This window comes from Hemitrygon akajei, chromosome 19 (genome assembly GCF_048418815.1).
Source record: "Hemitrygon akajei chromosome 19, sHemAka1.3, whole genome shotgun sequence".
NCBI classification, from domain to species: Eukaryota; Metazoa; Chordata; class Chondrichthyes; order Myliobatiformes; family Dasyatidae; genus Hemitrygon; species Hemitrygon akajei.
Genome location: NC_133142.1, coordinates 33,591,143 through 33,617,528, shown reverse-complemented (window position 1 = coordinate 33,617,528; position 26,386 = coordinate 33,591,143). Strand labels below are relative to the sequence as shown.

General features: G+C 42.0%; 1 protein-coding gene across 4 annotated transcripts in view; it reads left to right on the top strand.

Moving 5' to 3' along the window:
* Positions 1-26,386, top strand: part of LOC140741864 (chemokine-like protein TAFA-4) — a 316,916-nt gene that overhangs the window by 20,982 nt on the left and 269,548 nt on the right. For all 4 annotated transcript variants that reach the window (XM_073072352.1, XM_073072353.1, XM_073072351.1 and 1 more), the window contains one exon: positions 7,833-7,948. In XM_073072352.1, coding sequence (XP_072928453.1) covers positions 7,834-7,948 — 115 coding nt within the window. In that variant the 5' untranslated portion in view covers position 7,833. The remainder of the gene's footprint in view (positions 1-7,832; positions 7,949-26,386) is intronic.

Genomic DNA, 26,386 nt, shown 5'->3' with positions numbered 1-26,386 from the left:
TTCAGGCCCCTCGTTTGCAATGCTCCTGGTAAATGTCACAAATGGGGTGGGGGAGAGCCCAGTGATTCTCTCAAAGGGTTTTTACTGTCCTCTGTAGGGTCTTGTGGTCCCATTCCTTAAAGCTTCTGTTACCATGCAAGGTGCAGTCAGACAGGACACTCTCAATGGTGCTCCTGTAGAAAGATTTTAGAATGGGGGCAGGGAGCCTTGCACGCCTCATTCTCGTCAGAAAGTGGAGATGCCTTCTTTACTAACGAGAAGGTGTTGTGGGCCCAGGTTAGATCATCCATCATGTGCACACCAAGGAACTTCGTGATCTTCACTGTCTCCATTGATGAGCAATGGAGAGTGGTCAGCCTCCGCCTTCCTGAAGGCCAGAATCATGTTGGAACTCAGGTGGTTGTTCTCACAAGATTTGACAAGCCTCTCTACCTCCTGCCTGTATGCCGACTCATTGTTGCCGAGGAGGCCAGCTACTGCATCTTCAGAGAACTTGATGATGTGGTTTGAGCTGGTTCTGGCACTGCAGTTGTTAGACAGCAGTGGGCTGAGCAGACAGCCCAGGGGGTGTGGGTTGGGGGGTGGTAGTGCTCAGCATGATGAAACCTGAGATGTTGCTGCTAACTCAGACCGACACGGGTCTTTCCATTAAGAAGTTACAGAGAGGAGAGTTGACTCAACTGGTGGGTAAACTGGAAAACTGGAAACTGCAAACTGGAAAAGTCCAACATAGCTGGAAGGTGGGATTTTATACCATCCACTGTCAGCTGCTCAAAGCACTTCATGGCTGTCGAGGTCAGTGTCACTGGGCAGGTAATTGTTTAGGCCAGTTACCGCCACTGTCCTGGGCACCAGAACGGCGGTGGCTGCCTTGAAGCCGTAGGGACAGTGGACCTTGGCAAACAGACGTTAAAGACTTCCATTAAGACCTCACATTAGTTGGGCCCCACAATCCCTCAGCACCTGACCAGTATTACCCCAGCTAGATTCATAGAATCAATGATTCAATCTTATATTATAATTCTGTTTGCTTTTCTAATATATATTTACTATAAAAAAAGATCTTAAGGTCTCTTGATGTTATTCTGAGTGACTTGCTTTCAGTCGTTATTCCTAATAGTTGATTGAGCTTCAACGGATATATGTGTGTGGAATATCCAGTTACTGTGGGTAATATCACACATCTTATCAGCCAACGTTTTCACTGATGCATAAAACTACTGCATAAGATTGTCAGGATCAATATTCAAGGAGTTTTAAAATAGCAGATTATAAATATCCTAATGTGATCATTGTCTTTTTGCTGTGTCTTTTCAACTGAGCGACTGCAAGGGATTCTTGCCTTTTAAAGACAGGATGCATTGATCATCTCAGTGGGAAAACCTGCCTTTGCTTCATGGGATGAATGGGTGGGCAAATGAGAAAGGCCACGGTAGACACGTGCAGGATTAATGCATAACAAGCATCTTCTGGCAGCGCATCCGATCTGATGTGAGGAGCCCTGCCTGCTGCTACTTCTGGTGGTGATGCAGGGTTCTGACCTGAAACACGGACCATTCCTCGGGTTCCAAGGTGCTGCCTGACCGCTGAGTTCCCGCTGTGTTTCACAATGGAATTCTGGATAAGGATTCTTGAGGCCACTTGAGGGATAAGCATAGCGCTGGAAAGAGACAAAGGAGTCTATTGAAGGAACCCAGCAGGTCAGGCAGCATTGATGGAAATAAATAAACAGTCATTGTTTTGGGCCGAGACCCTTCATCAGGCCTGGAAAGGGAAGGGGGAAGAAGCCTGAATAAGAAGGTGAAGGAAGGGGAAGGAACACAAGCTAGAAGGTGATAGGTGAAGCCAGGTGGGTGGGGGAGTGAGGATGAAGTAAGAAGCTGAGAGGTGATAGGTAAAAAAGGCAAAGGGCTGTAGAAGAAGGAATCTGATAGGAGAGGAGAGCGGACCATTGGCGAAAATGGTGGGGTACCAGGACGAGGCGATAGGCAGGTGGGGAGATGAGTTAAGTGGTGAATAGAAGAAGAGGGAAGAGGGAGGGGAAAATACTATTGGAAGTTGGAGAAATACCATCAGATTGGAGGCTACCCAGACAGAATAGGAGGTGCTGCTCCTCCAACCTGAGACTGCCTTGTCATGGCAATAGAGCAGGCCGTGGACCAATATGTTGGAATGGGAATGGAGATTGGAATCAAAATGGTTGGTGACCAGGAAATCTGCTTTTTGTGGATGGAGTGAAGGTGCTCGACAAAGCGATCCCCCAATTTACATTGGGTCTCACCAATGTAAAGGAGGCCACATTGAGACGACTGGACACAGTAGATGACCACATGAAGTTTTGCCTCACCTGTAAGCACAGTTTGAGGCCTTGAGTGGAAGTAAGGGGGCATGTGTCGCGCTTGTTCTACTTGTAGGGATAAGTGAAAGAGGGAGATTAGTGTGGTGAGACAAGTGGACAAAGGAATCACAGAGGGCACAATCCCTGTGGGAAGTGGAGAGTGGGGGAGGGAGGTAAAATGTGTTTGTATTGGTATTGCGTTGGGTTGAAAAATGGCAATGTAAACTATTAAAGTGGGATGAGAATGAGATGAATTAAGAAAAGAGTGACAGTGTCAGAATGAGCTGGTTGCAGAAATGATGGAATAACAGCAGGAGCTAAGAGGGAAGCTGAGGAAGATTGCTTTTATAATCAGTGGGAGTGATGTGTGCCAGAATCAAATGGAAGAATTCAAAAGCCAAATATCACAGGTGCTGGAAATATGATATGAAATGAAAGACCGTAGAAAGAGAAAACGGCATAGATATTTGAATCAGCGCTGGGTAAGGATAGAGATCAAGTTTTAAACTGTAGAGTAAGTGGGGGGGGGGGGGTCAGTGCTGGACAGAAGGCTAGAGAGATAACACTGACACAAAGGGTGATATGCAGGATGAAGGAGGGGTGTAAAAGGGTTCGTGAATGCCAAAAAGGTAGTTCTGCAGATGAGAAATGTACAATAATTGATGGTATTAATCAGGTGATTTTGGGGAATGTTAAGTAAGAAGGCTGGAGTTGAGCCTGTCTTATTTGAAGTCAATATTGAGTTCAGAAGGATTGCAATGTGTTAAGACTAAAGATGAGGTGCTGCTCCTTAAGCTCACATTGAGCTTCATTGGAGCATTGTAGGACAGAGGTTAGAGTGAGAGTGGGATACAGAATTAACGTGCTGGACAACTGGAGACCAAAGTCACTCTTGAAGATCAAGCAGAGAAATCCTGCACTGGGTACCTAATCTACATTCAATTTGTTAACTACTGAGAACAAGTACTGTATATTGCTTCTTCATTTGGAAGAGATAAAAGGGCAGGTTTGATACCTCTTGAGATTGCATCGGAAAGATGAAATGGAAAGAAAGTGAGTGTTGATAGTCACGGAAGAGTGAACCAGAGAGCCCGAGATGGAATGGTCCTTTCAGAATGCTGAAAGGGAAGTGACAGACCTGTCTGGGTGGTGGTGTCATGTTGGAGGTGTCAGAAATTGTGAGGGGTGGGAGATGAGATCTATTAAATGTGGAGGCTTGATGTGAAAGATCATTGTTCTGGGCAGGAGGGGGAGATGGAATAGACCCTGAGAGCTTGTTAATGGGCCATAGAGTACACATCCCCACACCCATAAGAGGAATGGCCTATCCGAGGACAATGAGAGAGCGCAAAAAAAGTATGCTGTACGTTGTTGTTGCTTGAGACTTTGTGTGATTACAATGCCGATGCAAACTTGCGTAAGAGAAATATTAACTTTCCTCATGGTACATTTAGTAGGAGTAGCGAATGCTGTTTCCTTGAATAATGTCAATCTGAAAAAGAGTGAGAGAAGAAGTGCTTTAATAGAAAGTGTTTAGGAACATAGAACGTACAGGGATTAGCTGATGGGAAGGGAAGAATGAACAAATAAAGCAGAGGAAGACTGAAGTCTAAGGAGAGAGATGAGAGGAGTGGTGTCCATTCCAGGTGTAAAGCGCTGCCACAGACATGGGAGACCTGTATCTGTGCTGTAAAGTTTGATGGGTATGATACATTTAATATCAAACCTTATGATCTGGAAAGGCACTTAAAGAACAAGATAAAGTTTCATGCTATGGACAAGTGCCATAATTCCCGAAGGAAGCATTCATATAACAGAAGAGGTTTACCTGGCACAACTGGTTCCACTTGTGAAGATTATTGTCTGTTTTATACTGTGAGATATTGTACATTATCAGACTATACTGACAAGGTTCTCTGGAATGTTATTCCCAACAGAAACTAGAGGCAATTGTGTCCAGATTAAACATTATGAAGGGACAGTGTTCATCCACACTCAGCTCATTTCCCCAATAATCAGAACATGAGGCTTGTTACTTGAAACTTGGATGAAGGGTCTTGATTCTAAATGTCAGCTGTCCATTTCCCTCTATAGATGCTCCCTGATTTGCTGAGTTCCTCCGGCTCCTTTGCGTGTTGCTCAAAATTTACAGCGCCTGCAGTTTCTTCATCCTCTCTTGTTTAACAAGATGTACGATGTATAACTGCACCTCAGCTTGACCTCATATCATTTGCACCTCACAGTGTGGTGTCAGAAAGACCACCATAGGGTTGAGCAAATTGAAGGGTGGATTGGTAATTAATTTAAAACTTGGGCCCCTGTATCATCTTCAAACTTGCAATATCATCCATGAAGCAGTCAAAGTTCGTCCAAATTAGCGGCAAGATGTTCTTCAGTTTTGTCAGATTTCAATATAGTAATAATTCAGTGATGAAATCTCTATTTATTGTACCCAGAGTTGTCATTATGTTTGACTTATGGAGGGTAAGTTGTGATTAGCATTCCATATAATTTTGACATTGTGCTCTACCCTCCCAAATTTATTGTGGTAGCATTTGTGTCTTTTTCTGGGTTGAGGCACAAGAATCTCATCTGACATCGCAGTTCAGTACTGTACAGTATTGATTTTGGTTAATGTGTTAAATCATTAAACCCTGCCTGTAACCTTAAGTGGATATAAGTGACCTAGACTTATAGAAGGATGCAGTACAGTAGCTTTCAGCCTATTGAATCCATGTCGATCATCAAACTCCCATTTACACCAAACCTACATTAATCTCCCCATATTCTCATCAGCTCCTCTCCAGACATTCTCCTAACACAGGGTGCAGGGCCAGTTAACCTCCTAACCCTCATCTCTTTGAGCGTGGGAGAAAACTGAAGCACCCAAGGGAAACCCATATCGTCACAGAGAAGATGTGCAGAATGGGTGCTGTGAGGCCGTGACTTTACTCACTGTGTTACTGTGTCATCCAAACTGGAATGGGTATATATATTTCGAGGAAGAGCACGGGATTTATCCCTGGATCAACATCAGTAAAAATAAATCAATCTTCAGATCACGATTGCATTATCGTTTGTGCAAGCTTGCACTATGCAAGTTGGCTGTGGTGTTTCCCCACATCACAGCAGTGGCTGCATTTCAAAGGGACGTCACTGGTACTCCCTTTTATAAATGCAAATCCTTTTAAATTCATACTGGATGTGGAGAAGATGGCAGCAGTGGATGAACAAGCATTTCAACAGTCATTGCTCTTCATTCAGCTGACTGTCACTTAAATACTCAAATATTCCAAAGAATATCTTAAAAACTTAGAATATAACTTTTCTGAAAACCCGTTTGTTGGTAAGAATTGCTTTGATCACTAATAGAAATCCGTTTTCAGAACTTTCCTCTGTTGTCTATTTAAAGGAGGATAATAAATGATTTCTTTCAGAATAGATTTACAATTTCACCTGAAATACTGTTGCTATGTTCCTTGCATGATGACGAGAGAAATGCTTAACCTCAGCCAATGCATTTTCAGCACATTTCACCATTAGTAAACACATTTTCCAAATGTAATTGAGTGTAGCTCTACAGCCACTGGAATGCCTAATGACATTTAATGATATTTTATAAAACAAATAAAGCCCTATCTAATCTATAATGTTTCATGGTGTTTTGCATGCAGATGAAGGTCACCTAGTTTCCTTGGTATTTGTGCTCGGTGTTCTAATGAGCCTTATAGTTTGCGGAGATTTCCATTTTCATCCGGCAGTGCAAGAATTGCTGATTTTAGACACGCTGGTTAATGGGGAATGTCAGCAACTGGCTTACAAAGTCATTAGGCAGGTGGGGAGAAAGACCAAAGAGTGAAGTGCAGGCAACCATCTTTCCTTTGTATATGCTGGGAACTGGCTAAACCATATCAATGCAATCAGGAGTCAGCTTGCCCTCTCCTCAAGTGTGGCTCTTGTAGAACACTGATGAGGTTATGTCCAGGAGGGATTGAAAGTAATCCAACACTGGCCACGTAGACTCTGAGGAGCGAGCTAGCAGAGTTTGCTGTGTCTGTCTCAGGTATGACCAGTCGTGATAAGCTGGGGCTAATTGGAAGGAGAGTCAATTGATGACATAAGAGGCAGCACTACATGGGGCTGCAGCAGTTTTGCGATTTGTAATCTTCTCCAATACTTCACTACTAAATGCAGTTCAGTTATTGTAATAAGCAAGTTGGTCTGTCTCATTTTCATGTAGTAATCTGGAAATCTGACCAAGTTTTAATAATTTTAAGGCATTTTCATAGTTATTTTTTATTATGTTATTATGTTTTATATCCAATACACCGTGCTTGGGAAATGATAATAACTCTATTGAACATTTCTTCTCTGCTGACATGAACTCGGCCTTTTCTTGATTTTTGTGCACACCTCACTGGGAATCATCCACTTCCCCAGCTGGACTGAAGCTATTTCTCTGTCAAGGAATGATCTAAACCTCTTCATCTTGAACCTAAAAGAGTGTGCAACTCTTTTCAATAAAAAGTAATGACTAGTTCTGTTATGTGTGTGATATATATATATATATATATATACATCTATATCTTAAATCTTTTTACAGAAATTCTCTTCTCCCTTTATTAGCTTTGCACAGTAATTTGGGTAACTGAGAGATTGCATATGCGACTTTTAGACCTGTATCCTTTGTAACTCAATCACCCATTCATTCCTACTTGTCCTATACCTGTACTACATGTCCTGCTGAAGGGTCTCGGCCTGAAACGTTGACTGTACTCTTTTCCATAGTTGTTGCCTGGCCTGCTGCATTCCTCCAGCATTTTGTGTGTGTTGCCCGGATTTCCAGCATCTGCAGATTTTCTCCTGTTTTCCATTCCTTACTTTCTCCTTTTCTAGTGGAAAAACTAGTAGGATGAAGCCCGGTTGCTTTCAGCTACGGCCTGACTTTAGGTGGCGGGTGCGCTATCTTGTGTTGTATGGTGGGACTGCACCCACGTTACCCTGGACATGATGTGTTAATGTGGGGTGGCACTGTAGCACAGCTAGTGGAGCTGCTGCCTTGTAGATCCAGGAGCCAGATTCGATCCTGGCCTCTGGTACCATCTATGTGAAGCTTGCATCTTCTCCAGGCGCCCTGCTTTCCTCCCGCATCTCAAAATCATGCAGCAGGTTTGTTGATAGCTAAAAGATGTCCCTAGCGTGTAGGTGAGCAGTAGAATCTGTGGAGTCGATGGGAATGGGGAGCGTATAGGTTACAAGGAACGCTAGTAGTGATTGCAATTGCTCTGTGATTGCCTGGAATGACTTCCTTATATTTTGTAAAGAATATGCTGCATGCATTATAAAAGTTATAACATTAGCGAGAGAATCTACTGGCATCGCGTAATCCATGACTGACACTTGGACGTTCACAATGAGAAGCTGAACGCCGCTGCTTAGTCCTCACATATTCGTAACTTGTCTGCTTTCTCTTTGTGTCTCCCCTCTCTGTTAGGATGAAATTCTGTGCAAGATCGATGCTCCTCCCACACTGGCTGTTGCTGGCCTCTGCACTAATGCTTTGCTGTAGATCTTTGACAGCTTCAAGTCACCACCCCCGGGGCCACTCAGGTAAGGATTCCTGCAGACAGAAGACTGCATGTTATCAGATATCTGAGAAGACCCTTACTCTGCATTAACTGTTCTGTGTGCTCACTGGCCTGGTAGATGTTATCTTCTGAGTGAAAGCAATCCTTCTCTTTTTCCTCGTTATATTGATTTTAACCTTTATACCTTTAATGTGATGCATTCTTGATTGAGAGAACCAGAAACATCGATTGGGGGTTCAATTCCCACCATGGTCTGTAAGCAGTTTATATGTTCTCCCAGGTGACCGTGTGGGATTTCTCCCACATTCTAATAATGTACGTTTGAGTCAGTGAGTTGTGGGCACGCTATGTCGGGCTGCAGGTGTGGCAGACTTCCCCCAGCACAATCCTCACTGATTTGATTTGACGCTAGCGATGTATCTCACTGTGTGTTTCCACGTTTCGATGCACAAATAAAGTTAGTCTCTAAAAAGATGAAGTAATTGGAAGTGAGATTATGGAGGCTGAAAAACAGTTGGAAGTTAAAAAGAGTTTAATTGTGGTATTTAACTCACACCAGGTTCAGCATTCAAAGCTACCTGTGTCATAAAGGTGAAGAGAAAAAAGGATATACAGTCGGCCCTCCTAATTCACGGTGGATTGGTTCCGACCCCCCACGAATACCAAAAAATGCGGATGCTCAAGTCCCTTATTTAACCTGTCTCAGTGCAGTGGTCTTTAGGACCCAGCGGAACCCCAGACTTTATTTAACCTGTCTCAGTGTGGTGGATATTAGGACCCAGCTCAGTCTGAATCCGCAGTGTTTCTGTTCACGAAAATAATCACGATCATGATTGAAAATGAGCTGGAAGTAATAAAGCGATCGGAAAGAGTTGAAACACCATCGATCATTGGAAAAGCGTTAGACTACAGTCAGTCAACGATCGGAACAATTTTAATGGAGCATGTGAAAGGCCCTGCCCCGATGAAAGCTACAATTATTACTAAGCAACACAATGGTTTAATTATTGAAATATGTATGTTTCTTAAGTGTTTTATATGCATAGAAAGGTAAAATATGTACCATATACTAAGGAAAACGTTCGACTAACTGACGCTAAATAATACCGGGTGTACCTGTTCTGACTAAAAGACGGACTCAGGAATGGAACTCATTCGTAACCTGGGGACTGCCTGTACTTTAAAGTCATTTCTAGATTACTTATAATACCTAATACAATGTAAATGCTATGTAAATAGTTGTTATACTGTATTGTTTAGGGAATAATGACAAGAGAAAAAGTCTGTACATGCTCAAACAACGAGTGCTGAAGAGAGAACTTCCGGGTTTTCCCGGTCCGTGGTTGGTTGAATCTGTGCATGCGGAATCCACGGATAAGGAGGGCCGACTGTACATACTTGGAAGGAAAGAACCCAAAGAGCATCTTGTTCTGTGGGTCCCTTGTTTCCCCATTCTACAACCATCAGTATTCTGGTTATTCATGTTGCATGGAAGTCAATGTTCAATATAATGTGATTTTCATAAATAGGGAGAGTAAAACAAATATGAAGAGTTAATTAAACTAATTGGTTAACTTAATATATATTAATACAGTCATTTACATCATCTTTTTATATTTCATTTACTTCTTAAACTGTCTCAAGTTTAGCAAATAAACTAATAGGTAAACTTCAAATGCCAGGTGCTGTGAATGTACAGCTAGAAGTGGTGAAAGAGGACAGAAATAACTCAGACAGCTCAATTGTCTTGTCATAAGTTTGAGGTGGGAAGTCTCCACATCCTGGTTATTTACAAAAGGCTCATATACCAAAAGCACACTTCTCCACTTGTGCAGAGCTGTCCTGATTTGTGACTGAGCTGACGCAGCTGAACTATGTAGCCAGTCAATTTCCTTCTAACGAATAGCAGAGCTGATAGGACAGGTTGAGCCTCTTCAATGAACCAGGAGTTGGCCTGTGTTTCTTCTCGATGACCAATGGCTAATAACACAAAACTCTTCCTAAAATTGTAGTCCACAGCTCAAAGCCCCCCCCCCCCCCAGCAGAAAATCAAACTGGCCTTTTGTTAAAGAAAATGTTCTTTAGTATTGATCATTTCTGCTTTTGTTGTTAAAAGAACTTCTCAGTGAAGAATTAGAAATGTGAAAGCTCCTATTACCTCTGTTTTGTGTGAAAAAATAGCTCATTTAAAATGTGTCAATGCAGAACCAATGCTCGTCATAACTAATTGATTTGTCTTTGCATGAGGTAAAAAGTATCTGCACTTAAAGGGTTAGATACTCTCGTAAAAGTGACCTAATTTATCCTTCCTCATTAAGCCCAGTAATGTTCCATGCACTAATTTAAGATGTTGCTTAAAATAATTCTGTTCATTTCTTACTGTTGCATGACCTTATCCTTTTGAATTTACTGTTGAACTTCTAAATTTAGGCTTGTTAGAAAGGTGTTGGGGAAAAAAATGAATTTGCAGTGAATCAACTGATCCAGCAGAGGGCACTGTAACATTACAAGTGCATAGCAACAGCATTGCTCACAGACATAATTTCCATCGAGGACTCTCCTGAGGAGAACAATGAGCATTTTGCTTGAGGATGTCTAATTCCAGAGACTTTTCCTCTCTATATTTATGCCTGGCCCATTTTTGGCATTTCCAGGTAATTGTGAGGATGGATCAGCATCCTAATTAGGTCCTCCTCTCAGGCCTCCATGGAGCTGTTTGTTGGGGTTGCATGACACAATCTTGAATTTATTTCCTTCCCCAGAGGATAATTTCTAAACTGTAACCCTGCTGTTTGGAACGTGAAGGAAAATTCATCATGTGTAGAAACCTGCCCACAACAAGCAGTGGTACGGAGGTGATGGTTGTGGTCCTTATTTCTGCCACCAACCGACAGTTTGTGGGATCTCCCACAGAAAGCTTTGAGGAAATTTAAGGCATTTCATGTAAATTTTACCTTTTCCCTTAGCCATCTGCAAAGGCATGCCAGTGCCACTGTTGTTATTTTAGAATTTATTTTGTGTTTTAATCAAAGTTAAGGCTTCCTTAAAAGTAATTTCAGCTTTAGAAAATAAATGTTAACTTTAAATAGCTGTTCTGTTTGTGAGATTAAACGGAGTGCTCCTGTACTCCATGCTGGGATGTTGTTGGCTCCATGGTGCATTTCACTCTGGGCTGTACTGTAGGGGCTGCTGAAGAGCTGATGAATGAGACAGTCTTTGCAACACCTCCTAAGGTAATCAAAGACACAGAGGATGCTGCCTTTTCTCTTACAGAGATCGGTATTTGGTTCAGGGGGAAGTTAATGAGGAGTTAAAGTGAGGGAAGTTAAATTAACATCAGCCAGGATACTGTCATTAATTAAATTTGCTTCAGTGATCTTGTCACTTTGACTTAATGTGCATTAATTCAGCACTGTTACGTTGTCAGGCTCAGCATCTCTTCCAAAACTGGTAACCTGATTGTAACATCAATGCTTATTGTTTAAATAAACACATCCTTTAGTAGTGCTTTATATAAAGCTGATCGGTACTCTTCATTTTATACTTGAAATTCTGCTAGCCATTCTCTCATGAATTGAATTTGTAATCCAACAAAAGCAGGAATTAATGTTGGATGGCTAATTTTCTTACAAAGCAGTTTCTAGCCTTGAAGATTACAAATACTGCACCAGCTCTTGTTATACAGGACAACAATTAGATCTAAATGATGGCAGACTCTCCGCCTATGTAAATGATGGCATGTTGTATGGAATATCCGACAGCAGGGGAGTTGCGTGGCCTCGGTGGAAGTGTGGGCCAGTCCTCGTTCCGCGGGCTTGCCTGTCGCAGCCGCCCAGGAGAGGAGATACCGCAGGCACTGTGGCACCGTGCCCATGCTGGACTGGGGGCTAGCCCCTACATCAGTGCTGTCATCGGTGGAGGTCAAGGTGAATTGCGTGCGTGCGTGCATTCGCTCGTCTGCAGACTGCTGAAAGCTTGTTCTTGCTGACAATCACCCATGCACCATTAATTTGCGGGACACGTCTCTCAGGGACTTGGGCTGTATTGTAATTTCCTTGTGTGACTGTGTACATTTGCTGCTGTCTTATATGTGTTGTACGTGCCTTGTGCTGTGCATGACTGTTGGTGCTGCGTTTTGTACCTTGACCCCAGACAAACGCTCTATTCTTGGATGATCAAATGACTGTTAAACTTGAACTGGATGATGTCAGACTCTGCCCCTATGTAGATCATGGCATGCTGTATGTCTGCATAGAGCATAGCATCCATGTAATCAGGCGGATATTGAACGGTACGTGTTTGTGTGGGCTTCACTGAGTACAGTGCAAAGCAGCTCTATGCTTCCATATCCTGATGCTTGTCCTGAGCTGCAGTGGATAAATTATTGATAGAGAAGCATTCGCAATACATTGCAAAATTCAAAATACAACATGTATGGAGGCCTAATGGTCAAAGAGGGTTCTCTTTAGGATGAGACATCAAACCAGTTTGGAATTTCACTTTACCCTAAAACAATTGAAAGTGGCAGTGCTTTACATTCTGTTTCAGTCTGTTCAGGAGTTTCCGATAGCTGAACCATAATGCTGCACAAAACCACAATTGGCAGCAAAGCTGTATCCTGACAGTACGCAGCATCACAACTCCTGAATAAATTCTGCCACCACAGTCGAATAAATACTTGCCCTCAGCAGCAGTGATTGCTGCTGCCCCATAGCTCCAGGGACGCCGACTATGGGAAGTTCCCACAGTCTTCCTGTGTCTGCATGGGTATCTGACAGTTGCCTTGGCTTCCTCCCACATCACAAAGCTGCACCGGTGTGTTAATTGTCACTGCATTGTGTAGGTTAACGGCAAAAAGAATCGCAGGGGAGTTGATGAGCACGTGAGAGACAGAGTGAGTTTCAGGGTGCAAGGAAGTCAAAGGAGCGGAAGTGAATGTATGCGATTGGTGTCAATCCAAACGGACTCTTTCTGTTATAAGATAATGCAGCATTAGTGTTTGGACCATATATTTTAAGAGACTGATAGCAAATAGATTCCGGTTGAATTGATGCTGATTCTCTGGTGCACTCCAAATCATCCCCCCTCTAGATGATCAGAAAATTGTCTCCAACACCATCATTAACCTCTTCAACTCTGGAGAACTCCTATCCACGGCCACCAAACTCAGTTTCCTTACCCCACCCTGCTCATTTGTACCTCCTACCCAAGATCCACAAACGTGACTGTCTAGGTGGTCCCATTGTCTCAGGTCACTCCTGCCACGCTAAACTTGTGTCCGCACACCTTGACTCTATTCTGTCCACCTTAGTTCAGTCCTTTCCCACCATCAACCACCACACGTCACTTGCTCTAAATCTCCTCAATAACTTTCAATTCCTTGGCCGTGACCACCTCACTTTCTCCAGTCCCTAAAAACTTTTATCCCTCATCAAGAAGGCCTTAAAGCTCTCCACTTCTTTCTTAACAAAAGATCCAACCAGTTCCCCTCCACCATAACCCTGCTCCATCTGGCAGAACTGGTCCTCACCCTCAACAGATTTTCCTTTGGTACCTTCCACTCACTCCAGATTTTAGGGGTAACCATGGACATCCACATGGGCCCCAGCCATGCCTGCTTTTTTAATGGCTACATAGAACATTCCATGTTTCAAGCCTTCCCCGGTAATGCTCCTCAACTCCTCCTGTGTTACGTCGATGACTGCAATGGTGCTGCTTCATGCACTCATGCTGTGTTCATCAATTTCATCAACACTGCCTTCAACTTCCACCCTGTCCTTAAATTCACATGGTCTATTTCTGACAGCTCTCTCCTCTTCCTCAATCTCACTGTCTCCATCTTTGGAGACAAACTGTCGACCAACATCTTTCATAAGCCTACCAATTCCCACAGCTATCTTGACTATATCTCTTTCCATGTTGTCTCCTGTAAAAACGTGTTCCCTTTTCTCAGTTTCTTTGTCTCCACTGCCCCTGTAACCAGGATGAGGCTTTCCTTTCCAGGACATCAGAGATGTCCCCCTTCTTCAAAGAATGGGGGTTTCCTTCGTCACCCTCATCTCCTCCATTTCCCAGATATCTGCTCTCACCCCAACTTCCCGCTGCCTGAACAGAGATAGAGTTCCTCATGTTCTCACCTACCACCTCATGAACCTTTGCATCCAACACGTCACTCTCTGTGTCTTCTGCCATCTCCAACAGAATCCTTCCACCAAACACATCTTTACCTTCCCCCACTCTCCGTTTTCCACAGGGATCGCTCCTTCTGTGATTCCCTTGTCCATTTGCCCCTCCTCACTAATCTCCCTCCTGGGAGTGACAGAAAAGCCCCACCTGCCCACTTACCTCCTCCTTCAACTCCATAAGGGATTCAAGCAATTCTCCCAGGTGAGGCGACACTTTACCTGCCAACCTGTTGGAGTTGCCTATCGTATCCACGTGGCTTCCTCTACATTTGTGAGATCTGACGTAAGTTGGGAGACCATTTTGTCAAGCACCTCCACTTCATTCGCCAAAAATGGAATTTCCTGGTGGCCAGCCATTTTAATTAATATATCCCATTCCTGTTATGACATGTCAGTCCATGGCTTCCTCTTTTGCCACGATGAGGCCACTCTCAGGGTGGGGGAGCAACACCTCATATTCTGTCTAGGTAGCCTCCAACCTGATGGCATGAACATTGATTTCTCCTTCTGGTAATGTTTTTCCTCTTCCCCCTTCTCTCTTCTTCTATTTGGCACTCTGACCTCTTACCTTTCTCCTCAGTAGCTTAGCATCTCCCCCGGTGACTCCCCTTTCTCCCATGGTCCACATTCTCCAATCAGATTCCTTCTTCTCCAGCCCTTTACCTTGCCCACCCACTTGGCTTCACCAATCACCTTCTAGCTCGTCCTCCTTCCCCTCCCCTTACCTTTTTATTCTGGTGTCTTTCCCACTCCTTTTTAGTCCTGATGAAGGGTCTCAGCCTGAAACGCTGACCATTGATTCATTTCCATAGATGCTGCCTGACCTGCTGAGATCTTCCAGCATCTTATGTGTGTTCTCTGGATTTCCAGCATCTGCAGAATCTCCTGTGTTTAAATCATTTTGTACTTTTGCTTTTTGCCCATGCACCATTTATAAAGCTGTCTGTCAGGTGGCATAGGCTGAGCGAAGGCTTCTGAAAATGTGTGTGATTTGACCTGCGATTTTTATCACTTCGTTTAGCACTGTCGATGGATCGAATTCCCGCAAAACCATAACTCTGAGCTGAAGCTTGGAACTTGCCATTCAGCATAATCAAAGAAATGCAAAATACCTCATCTAAACCATGGGATTACAAACATTAATCAATTTTATACATGCAATCTTTCAAAGCTTGAGTAAAGAAGATTGCAGAAGTCAGGATTACTTTCAATAACCAATATATATTAAAATTGGAAGAAGTAATGTATACTTTAATTTCCAGCGTAATTGGCATATCTTTAATTGCTGTACTTTAATATTCAAAGTATGCATCGTGTAGTTGGTCTGATGTGCAGTTAGCTGAAACGGCTCTAGTGCAATGTTGTTCTGAATAATGCTGTAACACCTTCCCTCAGATGATATTTGTGCTGAACCACTGACTTTCATTCCTCTGTGGCCCCAGTCACACGTTATCCGTCTCCTCTGCAAATAGCTGCGATTCTCTCTGTCTCCCCCCACCCCCCACATTGGCAATGTGACCTTTTGCGGGAGCTCCATTTGAGCCCTGTTACTGCAGGGAAACTGGCAGTGGCTGTTCGTTTGTCTTTGGGCATGGCTGTCTCACGGATGGATCTCCAAAACTAGCCCGTACCACCTCTGCTGAAATACAGTGCAAAATTACATTTATGAACACAGATTGATAAGTTGTGTTGCTGCTTTAGTAAATTATTTAATGCCTAACTGATGTGTTCATGTCATTGACACTGCTTCTAGTTTAGGCATTAATTGACTTAACTCGGCATCATGATGATAAATGGATGTTAAGCAAGTGCCCCTGGATTCACCTCTATTTATTAGTCGAGCAGTGATTAGTGTGATAATTCAAAAGGAGAGAGTAATTGGAAAATAATAACAGATGCATTAAATGTGCTTCTAACTTGTTTACCTGAGATAGCTGAAAATGTTAATGTTAGTGAATTACGGTTTGATTTTTTTTCTCACTTGCTGCGGTCCAGGGTAATCATTGCAAGTTAAAGTATTGACCATTCAATGTATGTGTATGATTAAAAGCCTTCAATGCAGATCTGTGAAAGTGAGCTTTATTCTCAAGCACGGTTGGTAGGGGCTTCAGTGTTCACCAACGGATGTTATGTTAATGATGCTGTGACAAGTCAAACTGACGCAACCAGATTGACCCCATTCTTGCCCAGTTACCTGTTACAGACGTAACTCTCCATGATAATACACAATAGTGAGTTCACTAGTGTGCGGCCATGGTGGAGATAACTCTTGCATGGTGCACACTAAAATAGTATAGATTCAGGACAGATCTAGGACAATAAAAATCAACAGATCTGTACATTAGCGAGTTCTAAAACCCCTGGCCCAACCTATCTCTGAGTCTATATTAATATTATGTCTGGAGACAAACATAACTATTTAATAGACATTTACATATTTAATGTAACTCAGTTTTTTTCTCTATATTTATTTATCATGTATTTCATTGTAATGCTGCCGTAAAGTTAGCAGATTTCATGATCTATGCCGGTGATATTAAATCTGGTTCTGAACCAAAAGAAATACTAGGAGTTCTTAGAAATGAATCTTCTACCTGGTGAAGCAACAATTCAGGGCAACATATATGCTAAGAAGCAGGAGCAATATACTATGGACTTAGTTGAGCAACTCCAAGACTAACAGATTAAATTATAGCTCTAAATTCCTTCCAGAGTTGTCGATGAATGGTGTTGATTAATTAAACAGCAAATGGGAGGAGAATGCACCATGAACATCTCCTCCTCAAATACAGTGTGTGAATGCTAAAGACTTTTCTGAAGTATTTATAGTCATCTTCAGCCAGATATGCAGCGATTAATTTTTTTTTAAACTTTTTTTTCTTTCTTTTTTTTAATGCAGCGATTAATTAATTACAGCCTCACCTTGAAGCCCCTGACATTATGTGCCATTGAATTCAATTCATGTGACCTCAGTGAGAGGCTGTGTGCAATAGACAGAGTCTGGACAACACCTCGGCTATAGCGCTGTTGTCCTGTGCTTCAGAAACAGCAGTACAGTATCTCCACTGCACCTGGTCCAGCAAAACCACAACCCTGTCAGCTCCTGAGAACATTACCCCAATGCATATTCCTTCTTCAAAATTCAGGAATTCCATCAATCTACAAGTAATCATCAGCAAACTGATGTAAGATTTTATCAACAGAGTCATCGAGTGGTGGTCACTGGAGACCAGAAGTTCCAAATATTTGTGAAAATCATGTTACCGTGCACACTAAAAACATCATGCTTAAATGCTACTATGGCAAAATAAGGGTGTGTAACTCTCTCTATACTGAAGTCATTCTTTCTTTATGAGAAGAAGCAGGAGGTATCTTTTTTGGATAAAAAAAGGCCTTACGTCTGTGGTGGGAAAGCTGTTGGAAAAGATTCTTAGAGATAGGATCTATGGGCATTTAGAGAATCATGGTCTGATCAGGGACAGTCAGCATGGCTTTGTGAAGGGCAGATCGTGCCTAACAAGCCTGATAGAGTTCTTTGAGGAGGTGACCAGGCATATAGATGAGGGTAGTGCAGTGGATGTGATCTACATGGATTTTAGTAAGGCATTTGACAAGGTTCCACACGGTAGGCTTATTCAGGAAGTCAGAAGGCATGGGATCCAGGGAAGTTTGGCCAGGTGGATTCAGAATTGGCTTGCCTGCAGAAGGCAGAGTGTTGTGGTGGAGGGAGTACATTCAGATTGGAGGGTTGTGACTAGTGGTGTCCCACAAGGATCGGTTCTGGGACCTTTACTTTTTGTGATTTTGATTAACGACCTGGATGTGGGGGTAGAAGGGTGGGTTGGCAAGTTTGCAGACGACACAAAGGTTGGTGGTGTTGTAGATAGTGTACAGGATTGTCGAAGATTGCAGAGAGACATTGATAGGATGCAGAAGTGGGCTGAGAAGTGGCAGATGGAGTTCAACCCAGAGAAGTGTGAGGTGGTACACTTTGGAAGGACAAACTCCAAGGCAGAGTACAAAGTAAATGGCAGGATACTTGGGAGTGTGGAGGAGCAGAGAGATCTGGGGGTACATGTCCACAAATCCCTGAAAGTTGCCTCACAGTTAGATAGGGTAGTTAAGAAAGCTTATGGAGTGTTAGCTTTCATAAGTTGAGGGATAGAGTTTAAGAGTCGCGATGTAATGATGCAGCACTATAAAACTCTTGTCAGGCTACACTTGGAGTACGGTGTCCAGTTCTGGTCGCCTCAGTATAGGAAGGATGTGGAAGCATTGGAAAGGGTACAGAGGAGATTTACCAGGATGCTGCCTGGTTTAGAGAGTATCGATTATGATCAGAGATTAAGGGAGCTAGGGCTTTACTCTTTGGAGAGAAGGAGGATGAGAGGAGACATGATAGAGGTGTTCAAGATATTAAGAGGAATAGACAGAGTGGACAGCCAGCGCCTCTTCCCCAGGGCACCACTGCTCAGTACAAGAGGACATGGCTTTAAGGTAAGGGGAGGGAAGTTCAAGGGGGATATTAGAGGAAGGTTTTTCACTCAGAGAGTGGTTGGTGCGTGGAATGCACTGCCTGAGTCAGTGGAGAAGGCAGATACACTAATTAAGTTTAAGAGACTACTAGACAGGTATATGGAAGAATTTAAGGTGGGGGGTTATATGGGAGGCCGGGTTTGAAGGTCGGCTCAACATTGTGGGCTGAAGGGCCTGTAATGTGCTGTACTATTCTATGTTCTAAGACAGATTTTTATCTTTGCATTTTGATGTACCTTCAAATATTGTGTGATAGAATATTTTGATTTGTGTCTACATTTCACTGGCTGTTAAGCAAAAATTGTTTTGGGAATTTGGGAAAGATGATGTTGGTACATCGTGCTTAATAGATTATAAAACTTTAAAATGGTTGCTATTTCTTGGTAAGTATATGAGTGGAGATGCTTAATAAATCAGCCCTTCATATATTCCTACATTAGCCTTGATAATGGGAAGTAAAGTTAAACACTGGTGCAATGGACTAATTGAAATGAAATCATAAATCACAAAAATTCATCCTTACTATTTTATATAATAATCCTTCTGCTGAATTACTGCTCTGTAGTTCTGATAGGTGTGTTATATCCTTTAAAATATCAAAACACAAGAAATGGGAGCAGGAGTAGGGCATCTGGCTTGTTTGGCCTGCTCTGCCATTCAATAAGATCATGGCCGATCTGGAAAATGGACTCAACTCCACCTACCTACCTCTTCCCTATAACCCTTAATGCAGCTGTTATTCAAAAAGCTATTGAACTATGTCTTAAATATACTTAATGAAGTAACCTCTACTGCTTCCCTGAGCAGAGAAACCATAGATTCATTATTCTAAGTCCTAAATCTATTCCCCTGAAACTCAATGCTTTGTCCACTAGTTCTAGTCTCACTTATCAGTGGAAACAACTTTCCTGCCTCTAACTTATGCATCCCTTTCATAATTTTATTTATATCTATGATCCCCTTTCCTTCTTCTGAAAGTAATATACTAGCAGTTTCTCCAAATATATTTACTGTGGAAACTTGTTATTGTGTTTTGTTTTGCTGGTTTTTACTAAGTAAAGTCTATGAATGAAATGAAGATGGGATAAGGTAGATGAGATTTACAGCATCAGCCAACTGGTGCCAGGCTAATCCTGTTATTTTATGTTCTAAATTGCTTGCCCTGCCTGTATGAATTAGGCTGGATGGAATTACATTGGAAATTGGGCTACAGTATTGTATTCCTTAATCCATGACCTTCCCGTTATTTGAGCAAGATTCTCTCCTGTGTTTGGGTTAGCTGAACTTACCTTTATTCTGATATTATGAAATGACATCGACATACTCTAGGTTACATAATTACTGTGTCTGCACTTACTTCTCAATAATACCAAGGACGAAGTTCTTTGATTGAACTATTCAAATGTATTGTCAAGATACAAAAGCCTTAAATGATCTAGGAGATTCTTAGTCTTCTGAATCATACCATCAGTTCTAATCAACTAGCTCCAAAACCTGGGCCTCTGTACTTCCCTCTGCAACTGGATCCTTGACTTCCTCACCGCCACACCACAGTCAATGTGATCAGTAATAACATTTCCTCCCCGCCGACAATCAACACTGGCACACCTCAAGGATGCGTGCTTAGCCCACTGCTCTACTCTCTCTACACCCACAATTAATGTGGCTAGGCAGAGCTTGAATGCCATCTATAAATTTGCTGACAACACAACTATTGTTGGCGGAGTTTCAGATGGTGGTGAGGTGTGCAGGAGCAAGACAGGTCAGCTAGTTGACTGGTGACATAGCAACACCTTGTACAGAACATTAGTAAGGCCAAGGAATTGATTGTGGACTTCAGTAACGGGAAGTTGAGGGAACCCAGTTCTCACTGAGAGATCAGAAGTGGAAAAGGTGAGCAGTTTCAAGTTCCTGGGTGTCAATATCAGAGGATCTATCCTGGGCCCAACATATTGATGCAATTACAAAGAAGACATGACAGCAGCTATTTTTCATTAGGAGCTTGAGGAGAATTGATATGTCACCGACGACACTCGCAGATCCCTACAGATGTACTATGGAGAGCATTCTAACTCATCACTCTCTGGCATGGTGGGACCATTCACAGGATATGGGCACTCCCAGCAAGGCCAGGCTTTATTGCCCATCCTTATGTGCATTTGAGAAGGTGATAGTTGGCCAGCTTCTTAAAGAACTGCAGTGTGAGTCAGGTAGTTCAACTGTATTGTTAAATTCTAGAATTTTGACCAACCATCACCAAACCAAGGAATGATTAGTGATGATACTGAATCGAAATTAGTTTGATGCCCGCAGGGGTATCTGAATGTACTAGTATTCCCAGATACTTGATGCTATTGACATTCTGGGTGATAGAGTTTGTGAGTTTAAGAAATGGAAGATTGCGGAGATATTGTCAAAGGTAGTTTAGTAACGTGCTGGTGTATCTTGTAAGTGGTGCATATTGAGGTCCTGATATACGCTAGTGCATGCTTAGGACTGTGTGGTCCAGGTGTCAATCAACTGAGTCTTTAGTGTGATATAGAATTTCTTAAGTGTTTTTGGGACTCGATTCACCCAGGTAAGTGGACAGCTTTATAACATATATTGGATTTATGCCATGTGGATGATAAAAAGTAATTGAGAAGTCGGTAAAAAAGTTATTTGCTGCAGAATACCTACTCTGTGTTACGCTTGTAACCAAGACATTTATATGGATAAATCAAAGACAAAAATATGGCAGAAATACTCAGCAGATCAAGCAGCGCCCATGGAAGGAGAAACAGACTTAATGTTTCAGGTCTTTAGCACTTCATTGGAATTAGTAAAGTAACAACACCGGAATGCTTTAAAGGGGTCAAAGCCAAAGTTAACTGGGTGGCTAGAAGAGGGAGCCAACTGTATGTATGTAAATTTTAGCTGAGTGTAAATAAAGGAAGGTTACTGAGGGCATTGTATTAAGAGAGGAGAAAAAAACAAGGATTGAACTGTGGAATACAGAACACTTGAAACGAAAGAGAAAGCTGTAAATACACAGCAGGTCTAGCAGCATCTGAATTATTCTAGGAGTGGATGAGCTGACATGAAATATATTTGTAAGGCAATGAAACTTCAGAATTCTGTCCATGAACAGATACAATACCAATGGAGCCACTATACTGAAAATGGAGTGAAGGAGGGGCTCTATAGGACTGAAACCTTCTCTGTCAGTTTCTGCATGCTCCTCGACTTTTATATCTGATTCTTCCCTTTTCCAACATATCGATTTTGGACTCCATTCTATTCTCTCAGATTCTCCATCTCCATCAAAGGTTGTCCACAACAGTGCTTCTGGGATTTCTTCCTGTTTTCTTGACCATGATATGACACCCTCTCCACCATAATTGACTTACTTACTGTCCATTATGCTCCTGGCATTTAGGGTAATAATGAAGGTCCTCCATCTCTGGCAGTGTTAAGGGTTTCCTTCATTATGTCAGTAGCTTCCTCTTGGTTTTCATTACTCTCAGTCACGCAAGTCGTGGGTGGAGACTTAGGAATGCTGTTGCAGATGTAGAATGATTCTTCATGGCTGTTACCATAACAATTTTGTCTTGCCAGTCAGGGTTGTTATCCCTGAACTGAACTGTCGAACCTGGAGAACTGGTGGGCCACTCTTAGCCTGGCCTCTACCCTTTGACCTGTATAGAGCTTGGACTCTCATCCCCTCTCCTCTATTCAGAAACAGGGTTTCCCTTGTCCTCACTTTCTGCTCCACTAACCTCCATTTTTTAAACAATTTTTCCTCCATAATTGCTATTACTTTCAATGAGATATTGTCAGAGACATCTTCCTATACTCTCCCCTTCTGGTATTTTGAAGGGCATCTCTTTTTCTGAACATGCCATCCGGTCATAGACTCTCCCATGAAGGGAAATATCACTGTCATCCAAACTCCAATGTGTGGAGATCCAACTTGGTCAAGACTCACACCTTGGACTTAAATACTACCTATGTGAGATAGATCTGGCCACATTCACTCCTAAACCCAAGGCTCTTCTCCTTGCAATGATTGTTCCCGCATTGTTGCCACCAATGTCTCAGACAGCTCCTTTCTGTGATCTTCCTTCCAATATTCTTAAGATTTCCTTTGTTTTTGCCCCAGTCTAGGTGTTCACAACTCTGAACTCAATCATTCAACAAATGAACACCAAAACACATCTGTTTCCTTTCCTCTTTTCCATCCTTATCATAGACTCAGCCCTATCAATGTTAATCACCCATTACAATTAACATCCAGAATTGAACAAACAGGAGCATTTTTTTTAATATCAGCCAGAGAGTTCTTTAATTGCAAGCAGGTACTTATGCTTCACATTGCAAGTGTTTTGCCCACAGAATGACAATCCCATGACATCCTCATCTACTTATTGTGTTCTCTGGACAGTTGTTAGTGGAATAACGTACAACAGTGTTGTTCATGGGACTATCTCAGCACAGTTCTTGACCATGTCGGCAAGCTTTTTTGCATTGGGTTGCTGCCACATGATCAGCTGATTAGATATTTGCATTAATGAGCAGGTATGTAATGAAATGACCACTGACTATACAACAGAGTCAATGAAATACTACACACAAAGAACCAATGTGCAAAAGAAGACCATCCATACAAATGAAAAAAAAAAGAGGACGATAAATAAATAAATAAATAGCCGAGAACATGAGTTTAAAGGTCTTGAAAGTGAATCCATAGGTTGTGGAATAAGTTCAGAGTTGAGGCGGGTGAAGTTATCCATGCTGGTTCTGGAGCCTGATGGTTGAATGGTAAAAACTGTGATGGTTGTAAGTTCTCATCTTGCAAAGTAACTTTCATGTGGAATGTTATAAAATGCCTTTGAAAATCCAGATATTACATTCCCCACTTTTGCTCTATCCACTTTGGCTGATGCTTCATCTCAGGATCCTAATGAATGTGTCAGTCATATTTTCCTCTTCATGAGGTACGCTGACATGGTTTCAGCAGATTGTAACTTCCCAAATGCTTTGCTATTACCTCCTTAATCATTGATTCTGTCAGTTTACAACAATAGATGTTGCACTAACTGGTTTATACTTGCCTTTCCTATTTTCCAAATTAGCAGTTTTTCAGTCTTCGTATGCCTTTCCAGATTATTAGGATGCAGGACAGTTCCTGTTTACAACGTTTAGTCCCTTAGTTCATCCTAATTCTCTTGTGATGGTACTTAATTCTTCATTTTATTTAGTATTTGTGGGATCCTTGTACCATTTTCTACTGTAAAAACTGGTAAAATATTTCTATAACTTCTCTCCCATTTCATTATTCCCCGTGTTCCTCTCATTATTCCCCGTGTTCCTCTAGCCTTAGTCTGTAAGAGGCTCACATTCACTCTAATTTTTCTTATTCTTATTATGCATTTAGAAACAGAAAACCTACAGCACTATACAGGCCCTTCAACCCACAAAGCTGTGCCCAACATGTCCTTACCTTAGAAATTATGTAGGGTTACCCATAGCCCTCTATTTTTCTGAGCTCCATGTACCTGTCCAAGAGTCTCTTAAAAGACCCTATCATATCGGCCTCCACCACCGTTGACAGCAGACCGTTCCGCACACTCATCATTCTCTGCGTAAAAAACTAAATTTAAATAAGTTCCTATTGCCATTTTTAACATTCATCATTAGTTAGCTATCGTAGTGCATTCCCATCATCCTGTAGCCCTCCTTTAGTGAATTCTGACTTTGTCACAATCTTGGTGCCTCTCACAAACCTTTGCTATATTATACGTCTTCTCCTTCAAATGAATGCTCTGCTTAGCTTCCTTGGTTGTCTGTGATTTGCTAATACCACTCTTAAAATGCTTCTCCTCATTGGATATATTTTCACCAGGATTCATCAGTTGTCTCCTTTAAGTGTTTGTCACTGCGTGTCTGTTGTTTTATTTGCTGATCCATTCACCTTTTCCACTTGTTAAAGTAGTCAGCTCCGTCTTGGGTATCAGCCAACGTAGTATCCAAGGCATCTTCAAGGAGCGGTGCCTCAGAAAGGCGGCGTCCATCATTAAGGATCCTGATCACCCAGGATAATCTGTTCTCATTGTTACCATCAGGGAGAAGGTACAGAAGCCTGAAGACACAATTCAGAAACTGCTTCTTCCCCTCTGCTGTTTGATTCCTAATTGGATATTGAACCCACGAACACTACCTCACTTTTTTAATATTATTTTTGTTTTTGCACAATTTTAAATTTATGTATTTAATAGTGTGTATGTATATGTATATATATATATATATATATATATATATATATACACACACACACACACTTACTGTCATTGACTTAGTTATTTATTTTTTCCTATATTATCATGTATTGCATTGTACTGCTGCCGCAAGTTAATGACGTATGTCAGTGATAATAAACCTGATTCTGATTCTCTTCATTCCTCTATCATTCTCTTTTTTTGCATTTAACATGGTTTCAGATTCAAACTTCTCACTCTCAGGTTGAATACTAAATTCTGCTATATTGTAACCACTACTTTCCGTGGAATTTTTTTGGTTTGAGGTGTTTTTTTTAAACTGTCTCATTATCAGATCCAAAATAGCTTGTTCCTTCATTAGTTCTGTAAAAAAAACCAGTTTAGAATCGTGGTGAATGAAGTTACCCATGTCTGTTTAGGAACCTGATGGTTGTAGGGTACTGACAGTTCCAGACCTGGTGGTGTGAGACCTAAGGCTTCTGTACTTCTTGCTCTTAATTTAGTAATTTTCCAGCTTTTCCTTATGTTATGCCCCATCTGTTGTGACGTTGCATTTTATCTTTCTTTCCCCTGCTTTCCTCTATTGCTTCCTACTTTGTGACTTCCATTCTACCTCTGTTTCTTCTCCTCTCTGATTCCGTGACTGCGTACCAATCCCTGTAACCCAGGGGTTCCAAATCTCCTCTATGCCATGGACGCCGACCATTAACCAACGGTACGTGGAACCCAGGTTGGGAACCCTTGCCTTAATCCCTTCCCAGCAGCCCTGTCAAGTATCATTGGAAAGGTATCAGTCCCGGTTCTGCCTGGGTGGAACACTTCCAACGTGTAGAGGTCTGGTGTTCCCCAGAGCCAATCCCAGAGCCTCAGAATATAAATCACACCTTCTGACACCATTCCTCCAACTGCACGCTAATTTCACCTGTTCTGCTATTCCTCTTCTGGTGTGGCACTGGGAGCAAGCCCCAGGGTCACTTCCTCCTGAGACCCTGCTTTTTAACATACTTCCTAACTTCTGGTCACTTTAGTTCTATATCCCACGCAGACCTTTTTGTTTTTGCCTCTTGTACTGATCCAGTGAAAGCCCGAGCAAATATCTTCTGCATCTCATAGTCCTTGAAGAGGCTTCATCACAAAGCGATGAACTGGATTCAGATCTTATTCATTTTTTTTAACTTATCGTCTTTATGTTTAGAAATGTACAAGTCTTTCTGCCCCTTCCCATGAAGTTACTGTCTTAAATCTGTGAAAACACCGATGTTTAATACCAGTTGAGCATCAGATACGTACTTAATTACTTTAAGTTATCATTGCTGCAACAATGAGTCGTAGCCATAGAGTCTGACAGCACAGAAACATGCCCTTCGACCTGAATGGTCCATGCTGATCAAAATGCCCATTTAAGCTAGACTTATTCACTTCCCTCTAAACCTTTCCTATGTATGTACCTGTCCAGGTGTCTGGAACATTGTGACTTGTAAA